Source organism: Bubalus bubalis, chromosome 16 (assembly GCF_019923935.1).
Source record: "Bubalus bubalis isolate 160015118507 breed Murrah chromosome 16, NDDB_SH_1, whole genome shotgun sequence".
Taxonomy (NCBI): Eukaryota; Metazoa; Chordata; class Mammalia; order Artiodactyla; family Bovidae; genus Bubalus; species Bubalus bubalis.
In genome coordinates, this window is record NC_059172.1 from 6,213,109 (window position 1) to 6,228,733 (window position 15,625).

The following is a 15,625-nucleotide window of genomic DNA, read 5'->3' on the forward strand; positions in this document are numbered from 1 at the left end:
AGTATTTCTGGGGTAAATATATACCAATAAGTCAAAATATAAAATTACCTTATAGTCACACCCCATCAAAATTTACTCTCAGTTTGAAATAAATTTAAAAATCAAGGTAAAAAGAGAGAATAAAACCCCAAATTGAAAATAGAGGAAGTAGAATATAAAATATAATACTGTATGAAATTTGTGATAATTTAGCACATAAAACATGGATATCTTTATTGTTTTGGAGGTAAGAAGTGGATCCTAAATAAGACATTAGAAACACTTCACTGTGTAAAGAAATGGTTTATTAAACATTGATTCATTAATTCATTAAACATAAGGAAATGTGTGCCCCTAAATACATCACCAACCAAATAAATAGACAAGCCACAATCTAGGAGAAAATATTCATGATACACACATCAAAGGACTTTTATTTACAATGCATAATGAAATACATACTTCATAATAAAATATTAATAACCTAATAGAAAAATAGGTTAAAAAAAAACCTGAATAGACCCTTCACAAAGAAGTAAGATAAGTCAAATGACTAATAACTAAATTACAGGAATTCAACCACAATAGTAAAGTGGAACTAAATTCATCACCAAAATGAAGTACCCCTACGCACCCACCAACCTGAAAATATTAAAATGTCTTCTATGACAGTATTAAATGTTGGAAAGAATGGACAATAATTAGAACCCACATACAATATAGTTGGAATTTAAACGAATCCATTCATTTTGGAAAATTGTTTGATGGCACCTAGCAAAGATCAGAAACAAGTGCCCTTTGATCCAGAACATTCAGAGACAGGGCATACCTCCCACAGTGAGTGCTCACATGCAATGCAGCACATACTTGTGTAAGAATGTTCATGCAGCATTTCCATTAGAGACAAAAAAGTGAAATAACCAGGGGTGAAATTGGTGGCTTATATGGTAGTTCTATTTATAGCTTGTGTGTGTGTGAGTGCGTGTGTGTGCAAAACTCCATACTGTTTTCCATACAGTATGCAATTGGCTATACCAATTTACATTCTCACCTACAATGCAAAACGTTTCCCTTTACTCTAATTCTCTTCAACAATTGTTATTTGCAGACTTTTAAGGAAAGGAGGAGGGGTAATTTAGGAATATAAAGTCTACAAAATACTCTGTATAAAATAGATAAGCGACAAGGATACCTCTGCCTATCGCCATAAGTTCTAGCTATTATCCTTTGTGTGCTGTGCTGTGCTCAGTCACTTCAGTTGTGTCCAACTCTTTGCAACCCTATGGACTCTAGCCCACCAGGCTCCTCTGCCCATGGGATTGGGTTGCCGTGCCCTCCTCCAGGGGATCTTCCCCACCTGGGAATCAAACCCATATCTCTGGCATTGCCTGCATTGCAGGCAGTTTCTTACCCACTGAGCCACTAAGTTTTAATAGTGTATAATCTAGAAACATAATGAATCACTATGTTGTCCATCTAAAATTATTATAACACTATAAACAAATAATACTTCAATAAATAAGAGGAAATAACCAAATTCCATTTCTGGTAGTAGTATGAATAAACATATTATCATATCAATGTATTTATTTAGTGGAAATTCCTCAGCACCAAAAATGGATCTACTGTTACAGTCAATCACATAAAAATTCTTTTGAAACAAATGCTGAGCCAAATAAGCCAGACATAAGGGACTATACTCTAAAGTTTTAATAATACAAATTTCAAAAGTGATAAAGTTAAGTTTTAACTCTCATAGCCTATTCTCTGTTTAGAAGAAAAATCTTTGAACACCTCAATGGAGTTTGCTTCCAGAGGCATCAGAGAGGCACAGTGACTAGAAAAATGCTTACAGAAATGCTGTGAAGAGCCGATAATGTCTTTAATTTCTTGAAGAAAGTAACATACAGGAAGATTATACAAAATTACTTGTCTACCTTTTTATCTCATTTCATCATTTGAGAGTAATAAAAAGATAAAGGAAAGGAAGAGAAAAAAAAGAAAGAAAGAAGACATGCAACAGAAATCATTTGCAAATTCTGAGGATTTTAGGATGTGGACAGCCTTTTGCTGTGCTGTGCTTAGTTGTTCAGTCTTATCCAACTCTTTATGACCCCAAGGACTGTAGTCCACCAGGCTTCTCTGCCCGTGGGGATTTTCCAGGCAAGAATACTGGAGTGGGTTGTCATGCCCTTTTCTTGGGGATCTTCCCAACCCAGGGAAAGAACCCAGGTCTCCCATATTACAGGCAGATTCTTTACCATCTAAGCCACAGAGAAGCCCATGGACAGCATTAGACAATCATTATTTATTTTGCCTAAAACACTCTGAAAGTGAAACATAAACATAATTTTATTTCTTTTCTTTTCTTTTAAACTGAACATGATATTTTAAAATCACAGTGCACTTTAAAAATCACATTATATTCATATGCTATATATATATATATATATATATATAATTTTCTCAAAACATTGTATCCCATTGTGTCTCAGTCACAAAAAATCAAAATGCACTTTGGGAGACATGAGTTCCATCCCTGGCTTGGGAAGATCCCCTGGAGGAGGGCACGGGAACCCACTCCAGTATTCTTGCCTGCAGATTCCCCATGGACAGAGAAGGGGTTGCAAAGAGTAGGACACTAATCAGCAGATAAGCACACATTTGAAGGAAAATGTAATAACCATCAACACACTGTATAAAGCACATTTAAGAAAGTACTTTCCTCTATCTCTCTTCTCACTCAAAGTTACATTGGGTGAGAAAACATTTTGGTGTTGACTAATTTTCTGATGGTCTCCTTCACATCATTATTTCTGAGGCTGTAGATAAGGGGGTTTAGCATGGGGATCACTACTGTGTAAAGCACAGTTGCTACTTTGATGAAGAGCCGTGAGCTTCTGGAGTTGGGTACACAGTAGAGAAGAAGGATTATCCCATAAAAAATGGTGATGGTGGTCAGGTGGGAGGCACAGGTGGAGAAGGCTTTTCGGAGTCCACCAGCTGAAGGCATCTTGATGATTCTGACAATTATGAAAATATAGGAGGCGAGGATAATCAGGAGGCTACAGACCTCATTGAAAGTAGAAATGATAAAACATGTCATCTGACTGAAGTAAGAGTCAGAGCAAGAGGCAGAGACAATGGCAGAAAACTCACAGCCAAAGTGATGTATGATGTTAGAACCGCAGAAGGACAGCTCCAAAAGAGAACGTGTGATTGTCAAGGAACACAGACCACAGCATGTGTAGGTTCCAGCGACCAGGAGGCTGCAGAGCTTAGGAGACATAGCAACTGTGTAGAGCAGGGGGTTACAAACAGCCACAAACCGGTCATAGGCCATCACTGCTAACATGAACGTCTCCGTAATCACAAGTGTGCAACCAAGGAAGAATTGCATCATGCAACCCAGGTAGGAGATAGTCCTTGTGTCCACAACCAAGATCTCTAAGAGTTTGGGTGTGGTTACAGAAGAGTAACAAAAATCCACAAAGGAGAGATGTCTGAGAAAGAAGTACATGGGGGTGTGAAATTTGGGATTGATTCTGATGATCACAATCATACCCAGATTCCCCACCACAGAGACAGTATAGACAGCCAAGAAAACCAAGAAGAGAGGCACCTGGAGCTGTGGGTATTCTGAGAAACCCGAGAGGATGAAGGTGATTCCAGCACTCTGATTTCTCATATCCATTATTATGGTTCCTGCCAGGGAAAACCAGAGAGTTCACCCTAAGCAACGAGACATGACAGAAATAGAGGGTATTTTTTTCCCAGCCTGGATAGGGGACTGGTCTGCAGTGGTGAAGTCTGGGATTTCCCAGGAATGCGAATAAGACATGTTTGGAGCCCAAACGGTATACCGTGTGTCTACAGGTGTGGAGCGTGCAAGTCAGCTTCTGATGGAGGGGCAAGGAGAGGATGGACTGGGAAGAACTGAGTGTCACATTGACTCAGAAAATGTCCTTGTTTGAATTTTCTCTACCTCAGCTCTGTCTCCCTTCTCTCCACATGGATAATTCCTTTCTTTAGCTTCATTTAATTAAACTTGTTGATTGCACTTGCAAATTCTTATGTTTGCTCAGGCCATTCTAACTGCTCAGGATGTCCTCTGTTATTCTCTCACTTTTCCTTAGTGCTCTCTGATCAGAGAGAGGCTTCCCAGGTAGTGCAGTGGTGAAGAATCCTGCTGATAGTGCAGGAGATGCAAGGGACAATAGTTCAATCCCTGGGTCAGGAATATCCGCAGCGGAAAGAACTGGCAACCCACTCCAGTATCCTTGCTGGTGAAATCTGATGGACGGAGGAGCCTGGTGGGCTACAGTTCATGGAGTCACAAGTTACACAACTGAGAGATTCAGCACCCACCTCTTCAGAGAAGCCTCAGGTTTATCTTCCCTAATGATTTCAACAACTGGCCAACCCTTGGTAAAAGGTCCTATATTGTATCTCCTAGAGAATATGAATGATGTCTTGTTAACAATCTAGACTCTTTAATCAGGTCAACTTGCCTTCAAATTTAACCTCAGTCACTTATTAATATGTCTCTGACAAGTTAAGCTCTCTGAAACCTTACCTTTAGAATATAATTCTAAGAATTTGTTTTTACTACACAATTATGTATAAAATATAACTTCAATTAGTGAATTATTTTCTAAAACATTTAAGACTTTAATTTCACATGTAATAATCGCCCCCACCAAATTTAGTTTAGAATACTGGAGTAGGTAGCAATTCCCTTCCCTAGGGGATCTTCCCAACGCAGGGATTGAACCCAAATCTCCCACATTACAGGTAGATTCTTTACCAGCTGAGTCACAAGGGAAGACCAGAAATACTGGCGATGGTAGCCTGTCCCTTTTCCAGCAGATCTTCCCAACCCAGGAATCAAACTGGGGTCCCATGCATTGCAGGCAGATTCTTTAGCAGCTGAGCTATCAGGGAAGTCCAACTTTAATTATTTTCTAAAATATTTAAGACTTTAATTTCACATATAATAAATGGCCCACACCAAATTTAGTTTCTTCTCTTGTATTTCTAATTCTGTTTTTCATGTTTACTTTGAATTTGAAATATATAACCTCAAAATATTCTACAATGTAGCACCACCTACAATTTTATGAAGTCTGAAATGGTGCAAAACTAAGAAGTAGAAAAAATGCATACACAGAGGAAATCGTTTTCTTACTTAATTCTTTTCTAATGTTTCCTTCTTTGCTGCACATTTCCATTAATGTCTCAAGCCATCAAGGCATAAGCTTTGTTTTGTCCATTTTTCCCTGTCCTGGTCTGTAACTCTATGATTTCCTTTCCATCCAAGTTTAAGGCTGTGAAAAATGTAATCAGGGAAAAATGAACATATTCTTTAAAATACACTCCCATCTTTATTGCTACCTACCACACATCTATTCAGCAGCTGTCTTTATTTACCCTACCTACAGCCATTCTTCAGGACTAATTTTCATTCAATCTTAGTTTAAAATCATGCTCAAATGCTTACCCATATTCAAAATCATCTCCATACAAATTACCTATAATCTGAACTCTGCTCTCTGGATTTCTGTGATCACTAAAAGAACTAAACTACCAATGAAGCAGACATAAGAGACACGGGTTCTAGCCCTGCATTGGGAAAATCCCCTGGAGGAGTGTATGGCAACCCATTCTGGTATTCTTGCTTGGAGAATCCCATGGACAGAGGAGCCTGGTGGGCTACAGTCCATAGGGTTGTTTATAAAGATTCAGAAAGGACTGAAGCGACTTAGCATGCACAGTATCACTGCATTATCTAGACTGCTTGATAGCTACTTCTTTTGTTTTACTCACTGCAGCAATTTTGATTTTTGTGCACAAAATACACACTTCTTGGTATATAAAAGCATTATTACCTTTTAATATCAAATACCAGGCTACATGTTTCAACTACTTTGGGGTTTAATTCAGAACTCAAGTTTGCTGTACTGCTCCAACTTGCTTTCACCTGCATGATTTTAAACTCAAAAAATTTAATGCAAAGTCTAGCTTATTTCTCTACATTTTATAGATTTCTTTTTAACATTTCTCTAATTTTTTTTATTTTTAATTAAAAACTAATACTACTACTTGAATGTCCACCAAAGACATCATTCAGCTATATAAGCAAAGTTCAAAACCAAATGCATCCCATGAATCTTAAAGATATAAGAAATAATTTCAATATCTTGTATTCTTCCCCTGAAATGAATTAAATTAATACCATTTCATTGCTACTAGTGTTGCATAGTTCTTACTCTGCCAAAAATATTGTTAATTTCAGAGTTTCCCACATCAGAATTAAAGTAAATCACTTAATTTAAACAACTCACCAGAAGCCATGTAGTCTTTATAAATTGATTTCCTGAAGACTTCTTTAAATAAGAAGCTTGAAAAGTGTTTAACAAAAATACTTAAATTTAATTAAAAGTGTTGTAGCTTGTAATAAGAGTATTGTAACCTCTTCCAAAGTATATTTTGGTAAAATCATCAAGAAAATTATACTTTGTTCTCATTAAAAAAATAGAGGCACTCCCGAGGGTGTCCCACACTTGTGTCTAAACCTAGGGATCATTCTGTATATTTAAGTCTACCTGAGTGACTTTGGGGATTCACACCCCAGACAATTTTGATTGGGGTGTTTTCCATGAGCTACAGAAAAGACAATTTAAAGAAAATTCCTTACTTCTCATTTAGAGTATAATTTATTTTAAATCATTAAATCATATAGGAAGCCTGAGCATGTTTATCTTCTCATCTTAGAAAAATAACGCTATCAATCAACCTGTTTACATTTATATTTATCATGGGAGACGTGAATTCCAAAATTCAGAAAGAGAAAATCACAATTACTGTTCAATAGACCAAGCATAGTGTTGTTTCTGTGTTATGTTTATTTCAGTCTTTCCTCTAGGTTTTCTTATTTGGACATCTACATTTTTGTAAAAAAACACATTCAATATCACACTGAATACAAATATGATATTATACCATTTGGAGTTATTATTGTATCCCAGTGTTTCCCTGTTTTATTAAAACTTGTTGAATATACATTTTTCGATAATGCGATTGATAAAACCTATCAATTATGTGGTATATGAATGATCTATTTCATCATAATAAACTGCTGCAGAATTAGTGGCTTGAAAAACACTCATTTATTAATTCACAATTTTGTATGCCTGAAGTTAGGCACAATACACCTGGTCCCTGTATTCAAGTTATCGCAAGGCTGAAATCAAAGTGTCATCAAGTTTCTCATCTAGAAATTGGTTCTCTTGCAAGCTCATTCATGTTGTTGGAATAATTCAGTTCCTTGAAGTTGTAAGAATAGGGTATTGTTTCCTTGACATCTGTTTGGGGTTATTCACAGTTCCTAGAATCCACTCCTAGGCATCTGCTTTGTTTTCTCTGCTCAAGTCACTCTCACACTTCAAATCTCTCCTTCAACACCCTCTTATAATTCATACATCTCCTTAAAGAGGGATTAAAGCATTTTTAACAAGTCATCAGATTATATGAGACCCATCAATCAGGATAGTCATCTTTTCTTATGATCAACTGATTTAAAACTAGTTATAATTTAAAATTATTTCCCAGCAGCTCCCAGATTAATGTGTAATTGAATGGCTAGTTGAAGATATGTGTACACCAAATGGTGGGGAATCTTAAGGACTAGTTTAGACTTCTATTTGTCACTCATGAGGTCAACATTTTTGTACTGTCTCTATTAATACCTCATTCTATTTAAAATAGCACCTACTTGCTTGAATGTTTTACTTAAGAGAAGAAATTTGATGATCTGTGATTCCATTTTAAGAAGATAAAAAAGCAAACAGTTTTTAATCTCACAATAAATAGAAGGAGGAAAAGATGAGAATGGTGATCAACAAAATAGAAAATGGACAATGAAATTGAAATAAGGGATTGAGCAAAACTAAAATTCTGATGTTTAAAATGATACATAAAATCAATCATCTGTTAGATAAATTGATTACAAATAACAGATCATAATGCAATTGCTACTCAAGAAAAAAATGGGGCTTCATTACAGATGCAGTCAATGTACAAAAAAATAATTAAGGAGTATTATGTATAATTTTCTTCTGAAATATTTGACTACTTAGTTGATGTAGAAAAATCATTTGAACCATACAAATAAACTTACCAAAGATGAAAAGCAAAATATGAATAGCCTCTATCTTCCTATGAAATTGCATTTTCAGTTCAAAATCTTCATACAAGAAGAACCTCAGTCCCATACTGATGCTGCTACTGCTAAGTCACCTCAGTCGTGTCCGACTCTTTGCAACCACATAGACGGCAGCCCACCAGGCTCCCCCATCCCTGGGATTCTCCAGGCAAGAACACTGGAGTAGGTTGCCATTTCCTTCTCCAATGAATGAAAGTGAAAAGTGAAAGTGAAGTCGCTCAGTCGTGTCCAACCCTCAGCGACCCCATGGACTGCAGCCTTCCATGTTCCTCCATCCACGGGATTTTCCAGGCAAGAGTAATGGAGTGGGGTGCCATTGCCTTATCCACAGGCCCATACTATTTAATCATAAACTCTGTCAAGCATTTAACTAATAAGTAGCACAAAATCATGTGCATGTTTATTTGAATAAACAGAGCAATAAGAGATATAAGCAACATTTTTTCTTCATCTCATTAATATATCTCATACTCAAACTGGAGGCATTGGGATTTGAATTCAGTCAGTCTGGCCCCAGAGTTTGTGCTCTTAGTTAAAATGTTATGTCATTTTGCATCTGGGTCATTAAGATTCTTAAAGGATAAGTTTATGATCATGGGTTTTATATTCTCACACCTGGGAAGGTGTCAGTTGAAGGAAGGACTTGATTAGAATTTTGCTCCAGAAGGATGATTCAGACAGGAAGAGGAGGAGGGGCTACAGGAAGAAATAAAACTGGAAATGTTATTTAAACTTGATGCTGTTACTATCTTGCCTATACCTTGTGTGAAACATGTACTTAGGATTGTGTTTATTTGTATGTGACAGCTCTCTAATTCCCAAACATCCATGTACATAAGAATATTCCAAGAGGTTTGTTTAAAATGAACATTCCTGGGTTTCTCTGCCAAATATCCGTGAGTTCAACTGATTTCCCAGGTGCTTCTGACAGAGGTTCTAAGAAACCTCTATGATAGAAACCACAGATTTCTGAATTTGATTTTCAGCTACAAATATCTAGAACCCAGCGTTGTGCAAGCACAATGATAGAATTCTAAGGCCTGCTTCCTGACCTTCAGGAGCTCAGGATTTGATTGAAGAGGCAAAGACAACTCAATCAGCAATGTGCAAAAACTGAAAATGATTAATTAGTTTAGAATGTGTGAACTCCATAGTTTAAAAACTGATAGCTGAGATGCGGGTTACTGGCAGACATAAGTATACATATACATACATATATATATATATATATATATATATATATTTGTCCCCCAGTAAAAAATGCATTTCTCAAGGAGGCAAAATTGTAAATGAAGGTAGGAAGTTTATTTTTAGAGACATAGTACAACAAGTGGGAGAGCACACAGAGAATCTGTTAGTTAAGATGGAAGCAAGGCAGAGAGGCATGCCAGGAAAGAAAGCGTGTGGGTATCTCTGACAGTGAGGAGGGGCCACCTCCAATATTTTGGATCATTTTCTGAGTTTTTGGACATCTCTAGTGTTCCTGGGTTTCCCTGGTGGTTCAGAGGTAAAGAATCTATCTGCAGGCAGAGGACATGTGTTCTATCCCTATATCAGGAAGATTCCCTAGAGAAGGAAATGGCAATCCATTCCAGTATTCTTGCCTGGAGAATCCCATGGAAAGAGGAGCTTGGCAGGCTACTGTCCATGGGGTTGCAAAAGAGTCAGATACGACTTAGTAACTAGTCAACAACCATCAACACCAACACCAGACAAAGATGTTGTAAACAAACAAACAGAAAACATAGATCAAGAAAACTAATGTACTTCATCATAGATATACTGAATGAAATATTAGAAAATAAAATATCACAGTATATGATAGGAAAATAAACAATGACTCAGAAGGAAAGGGAAAAAAAGTGATTATCTGCATAGCAGTAAACAAGATATATAAGAAAATTCCTTCAACCTGATAAGATCATCTACAAAAATACCTCTAGCTAATATTATGTCTAGTGTAGAAACAGAAAATAGAAAAAAATCCTACATAAAGTAAAATAACTTGATTTTCTCCTAACTCTGTGTATAACAGCCAAGAAAATTATGTCCTTAACCACTTTTAATTAACATCTTATTTTAGATTTTTGTTGAATAAGGAAAGAAAATTATAATTATTGAAAAGTAGAAAGTAAAACTCTCTTTATTTGCCAGCTAGATTCTGTATACAGAAAGTCCTAAGGAATCTACAATGAAAATATGAGAAAATAATAACAGAATGAAGTAGTGCTGCATAAATGACTATATATAAAAATGTCAGTTGCATCATTGTATTCTAATGGTGACCAAATATAAATAACTATTTAAAAGTGTAATTTTCAAGACTTATTCATGCAAACATATATGTGTGTGTGTGCTGTGTCTCAGTGGTGTCCGACTCTTTGCAACCCCATGGCTGTAGCCTGCCAGGGTCCTCTGTCCATGCAGTTTTCCAGGCAAGAATACTGAAGTGGGTTACCATTTCCTTCTCCAGGGGATCTTCCTGACCCAGGGACTGAACACAGGTCTCCTGCAAGCATAAGGATTATCAAGAAACTATTGATAGTTAAGTTGTAACCCCTGAATACCTTCATTACACCAAAAGAAAGCCATTTCTGGTATTCATCATCCTGGTCAACAGGTCATATTTTTCACAATGATAACCTATTTTTGGCATTCTGTACTCTAACAAGAAAGTGAAAATGTTAGTCACTCAGTCGTTTGACTCTTTGAGACCCCATGGACTGTATTCCACCAGGCTCCTTTGTCCATGGAATTCTCCATGCAAAACTACTGGAATAGCTGACCATTCCCTTCTCCGGGGGATCTTTCCAACCTATGGATAGAACCCTGGTTTCCTGCATTGCAGGTAGACTGTTTACCATCTGAGTCACCAGAGAAATCCATACTATCAGGAAGAGGTTAATTTCTGTTCAAGACATGGATGCAAGAAATATTTGTCACAGCCATCTAAGAAGTATTAACTTTTCAATTAAAACTCTAGGGAACCGCCTTTGGATTTGTACATTCTTGAGATATATTAATTTAGATATATACATAGTATTACAGCCAAAAAATTTTAAAATTAATCACAGTAGTTTCAATAGCTAATATGAGGATTACAGTTGCCTGTAGCTAATAACAATTTTATTATATGTGAGTTGAGAAAAATCAACCATTCAGAGTAGAATAAGTTTTGTATTTAACCAACTTATTTTTCTAGAACTGTAATTTGCATGAATTACGTATGTTCCCTTTTATTTTAATATGTTGATTTATGGTTATTAATTCATGACTATTCAACCACTTTTCAGTTTCTGGAATAATATCCTATGTGCTAATATTATGTCTTGAATATTCATTCACTAACCTCATGAGAACTCAGCCATTAAAAAGAATACATTTGAATCAGTTCTAATGAGGTGGATGAAACTGGAGCCTATTATACAGAGTGAAGTAAGCCAGAAAGAAAAACACCAATACAGTATACTTACACATATATATGGAATTTAGAAAGATGGTAACAATAACCCTGTGTACGAGACAGCAAAAGAGACACTGATGTATAGAACAGTCTTATGGACTCTGTGAGAGAGGGAGAGGGTGGGAAGATTTGGGAGAATGGCATTGAAACATGTAAAATATCATGTATGAAACGAGTTGCCAGTCCAGGTTCGATGCATGATACTGGATGCTTGGGGCTGGTGCACTGGGATGACCCAGAGGGATGGAATGGGGAGGGAGGAGGGAGGAGGGTTCAGGATGGAGAACACATGTATACCTGTGGCAGATTCATTTTGATATTTGGCAAAACTAATACAATTATGTAAAGTTTAAAAATAAAATAAAATTTAAAAAAAAAAGAAAGACTAGGAAAAAAAAAAAATTACCCAGAGCTTGTAGTGAATAAAATTGCTATATAGATCAGCAAAAAATAAATAAATAAATAAATAAAATAAAATAAAAAGCATCTCATGTAAATAGCAAAAAAAAAAAAGACTGATCTATAAATTTATTTCTCATAATAGCTTTCTTTGAACTGATTGCTAAAATCTGACTGAGTATAATGCACTATTAAGTATCCTCTCTTAATCTATTCACTAGAAAGATTTGTGCATGATCGACATATTTCTTAAATGTTTGGAGAAATTCACCAACATAATAAACAGGGCATAGGATTTCTTTGTGAGGAAGTTTTTGAAAACAAATTCCATTACTTTAGGCTTCCCCAGTGACTCAGTGGTAAAGAATCCACCTGCAATACAGAAGATGCAGGACACGGGAGTTTGATCACGGATCGGGGAGATTTCCCAGAGAAGGGCATGGCCACCCAATCCAGTATTCTTGCCAGGAAAATCCCATGGAAAGAGAAGCCTGGCAGGCTAAGGTCCATGGGGTCACAGAGAGTCAGACACGACTGAGCACACACAGACATCCATTACAATAGATAAGACTTTACTTATATTTTCTATTTTATTGTATAAGATTTAATGCTGTTTTTTCAAGGAATGTGTTTATTTCACTAAGATTTGTAATTTCTTAATATAGATCCTTCACAATATCTTACTATTTGCCATTCCTGTAGAATTTTATCAATGCCAATTTTTCCACTAATCAGAAAAGAAAGAGATAGAATTTGAATTATTTTTAACTCAATATGTGAAACTCAATATATAAAATGCCTTTATTGTCTCTCTCTTCCCTCAGAAACCAAATCAATCATAGTAATGATAATGAGAAATAAATAAAATAGCAAAGCCAGATTAGTAAAAACAACGGTGGGATTTCCCTGGGGTCCAGGGGTTAAGATTCTTTGCTTCCACTGCCGGGAGCATGGACTTGATCCCTGGTTGAGAAACTAGGATCTCACATGCTGCGCAGCACAGCCAAAAATAAAAATGAATAAATTAAAACAATGGTAAAATAAAACCCAGCTAATATGATCTCATCATAATTTCAGAAATGTGTAATGATTATGAAGGAGCATAGATGAATGAAGCAGAGAGGGCATGGCTACAGCCAAGAGTGCTTGAACGTGCAGAGCTAAAGAATGAGTGACGTAAATTTTAGAGCCCCTAAGAGTCTCAGGCTTTAAAAGAATGAACACAATAAATACTGAAGTTTGTATGAAAATAAAATGGTCAAGGATATACAGGATCCACTCACACAGAAGAAAAGATGTCAGAAGTTGCTCTAATGGATAGTGAGATTCACCTCAAAGTTACCATAACTAAGAATATGTGGTAATGGCAGGTCCTTCAAAGGAATATAAGAAAGACTTATTAAACTGAATGAGGTAGATTCATGATTAGGTCCAGTTATTCAGAAGCATCTCTGTTAATGTCATTATAGTTTTTCTTACTTCATTATTGATGAACAGCATTTCTTTTCCTTTGGATTAGGAGTGCAAACCTGAGACATGAATGAGTATTTGTCACAAGAAGAGAAAATAGAGCAGTTCTTAACTTGGGCTTTATCACTGAGTAATCATCATATCTCCCTAGAAATACATTTAACTTTTTCTCAGTATTCAATTAAACACCTTTGATTGAACCATATTATACTAGTATCCAAAAAATGAGTAATGCCTACAGAGACTAGCTATTATTTTCAGGATCTTCTTGCTTAAAATCAGGTTATATTTTTATAAGGCTAACTCAAAACTCATTTTACTTGGTGTAAAATAAAGTTTTGAGAAGAGCTAAAAGTTGCATTTTATAAAACTGAATCAGAAGAGTTAGTTATGAGAACCTAAGTGCAAATTTAACCCTAACCCTAACACTAACACTAACCTTAACCCTGACACTAAACACAGTTATCATCTGTGTTTGCAGCATTGTTACAAATCACAACATAAACTGTATCATAAGAAATGAGTCTCTAACTAGATATCCCTTTTCATCACTCTGACTTCCATAATGTATTATTTCTCTATTAACTGAGAAGTAATTGTAGTTCATCTGACCATCAAAAAAAAAATGTAAAATACAACATACAATTTATTTGAAACATAATCACATATTTACTTATAATAAAGATAAACTAGCATCAGAAATATATATATGAAAATTATTAGGCATAATATGAACACAAGCATATTTATTTGGCTAATAAACAGCTTGTCTTTAATTCAAGTGTTTTTTCACTCCCATTGGACTTCTGAATTATATTGAGGGACAAAGCAGTTTCATAGTTATCAATCTCCTGACTGTCTCTTTCACATCTTTATTCCTAAGGCTATAGATAAGAGGGTTCAGCATAGGAATCATGATGGTAAAAAACACAGTGGCTACTTTGACGAGGAGCCACGAGCTTTTGGAGTTGGGTACACAGTAAAGGAACAGGACAGTCCCATGGAAAATGGTGATGGCGGTCAGGTGGGAGGCACAGGTGGAGAAGGCTTTTCGGAGTCCACCAGCTGAAGGGATCTTGATGATTGTGACAACTATGGAAGCATAGGAGGTGAGGATAATCAGGAGGCTACACACCTCATTGAGTGTAGAAATGATGAAACACGTCAGTTGACTGAAATGGGTGTCAGAACAGGAAGCAGAGATGATGGCAGAATACTCACAGCCAAAGTGATGTATGACATTAGATTCACAGAAGGACAGCTCCAAAAGAGAACATGTGATTGTCAAGGAACACATTCCACCCCACGTGTAAGTCCCAGCGACCAGGAGGCTGCAGAGCTTAGGAGACACAGCAACTGTGTAGAGCAGGGGGTTACAAACAGCCACAAACCGGTCATAGGCCATCACTGCTAGCATGGACATCTCCGTAATCACAAATGCACAGCCAAAGAAAAACTGTGCCATGCACCCTCTGAAAGAGATAACTCTATCTTCCACAACCAAGATACCTAGGAGTTTGGGCGTAAATACACTGGAATAGCAAATATCCAAAACGGATAGATGGCTGAGAAAAAAATACATGGGTGTGTGGAGTTTGGGACTGGTCCTTATGACGACAATTATGCCAAGGTTCCCCACCAGAGTGATTGTGTAAATGGTCAAGAACACCAAGAAAAGGGATGCCTGGAGTCGGGGGTATTCTGAGAAGCCCAAGAGGATGAACATGTTCACAGAGCTCTGATTTCCTTCATTCAGTACCATGGCTCTTGATTTAAAAAATAAAAATAAAGAAGAATTAAAATTGAGCAGTGGAACATGAGAAGGTGGAGTGAAAGAAACTGAAGATAGCTCAACCTAAGCTAGTGAGGGCAGTGTGATCAGTGTATACCCAGAAATGTTTAGAAGTGTCAGGTTGAAGTCTTTACAACTTAAGTGAATCTGATTATGGGAAATTAGCTTTATCCTTTAGAACTTTAGTTTCTTTACCTGGAAAATAAGAAAGAATAGTATTTATCAATAGTAGTATTATACATAAATGATTCTTAAATGAATGTGATGCTTAGAGCATTAAATATTCCCAAGATAGAAT

At 36.4% G+C, this 15,625-nt stretch overlaps 2 protein-coding genes across 2 annotated transcripts; both read right to left on the reverse strand.

Moving 5' to 3' along the window:
* Window positions 1-2,728: 2,728 nt before the first annotated feature.
* LOC102392449 (olfactory receptor 5D18-like) lies at window positions 2,729-3,673 on the reverse strand. Its single transcript, XM_044928954.1, has one exon. The coding sequence runs from the start codon at window positions 3,671-3,673 to the stop codon at window positions 2,729-2,731; it is 945 nt and encodes a 314-aa protein (XP_044784889.1).
* Window positions 3,674-14,346: 10,673 nt separating this feature from the next.
* Window positions 14,347-15,297, reverse strand: LOC102394004 (olfactory receptor 5D18-like). Its single transcript, XM_025265880.3, has one exon. It carries the CDS (start codon window positions 15,295-15,297, stop codon window positions 14,347-14,349), a length of 951 nt encoding a protein of 316 aa, XP_025121665.3.
* Window positions 15,298-15,625: the final 328 nt, after the last annotated feature.

Excerpts from the sequence above, each read along its gene's own strand:
- LOC102392449 (XM_044928954.1), bottom strand. The coding sequence starts at position 3,673 with ATGGATATGAGAAATCAGAGTGCTGGAATCACCTTCATCCTCTCGGGT.
- LOC102394004 (XM_025265880.3), bottom strand. The coding sequence starts at position 15,297 with ATGGTACTGAATGAAGGAAATCAGAGCTCTGTGAACATGTTCATCCTC.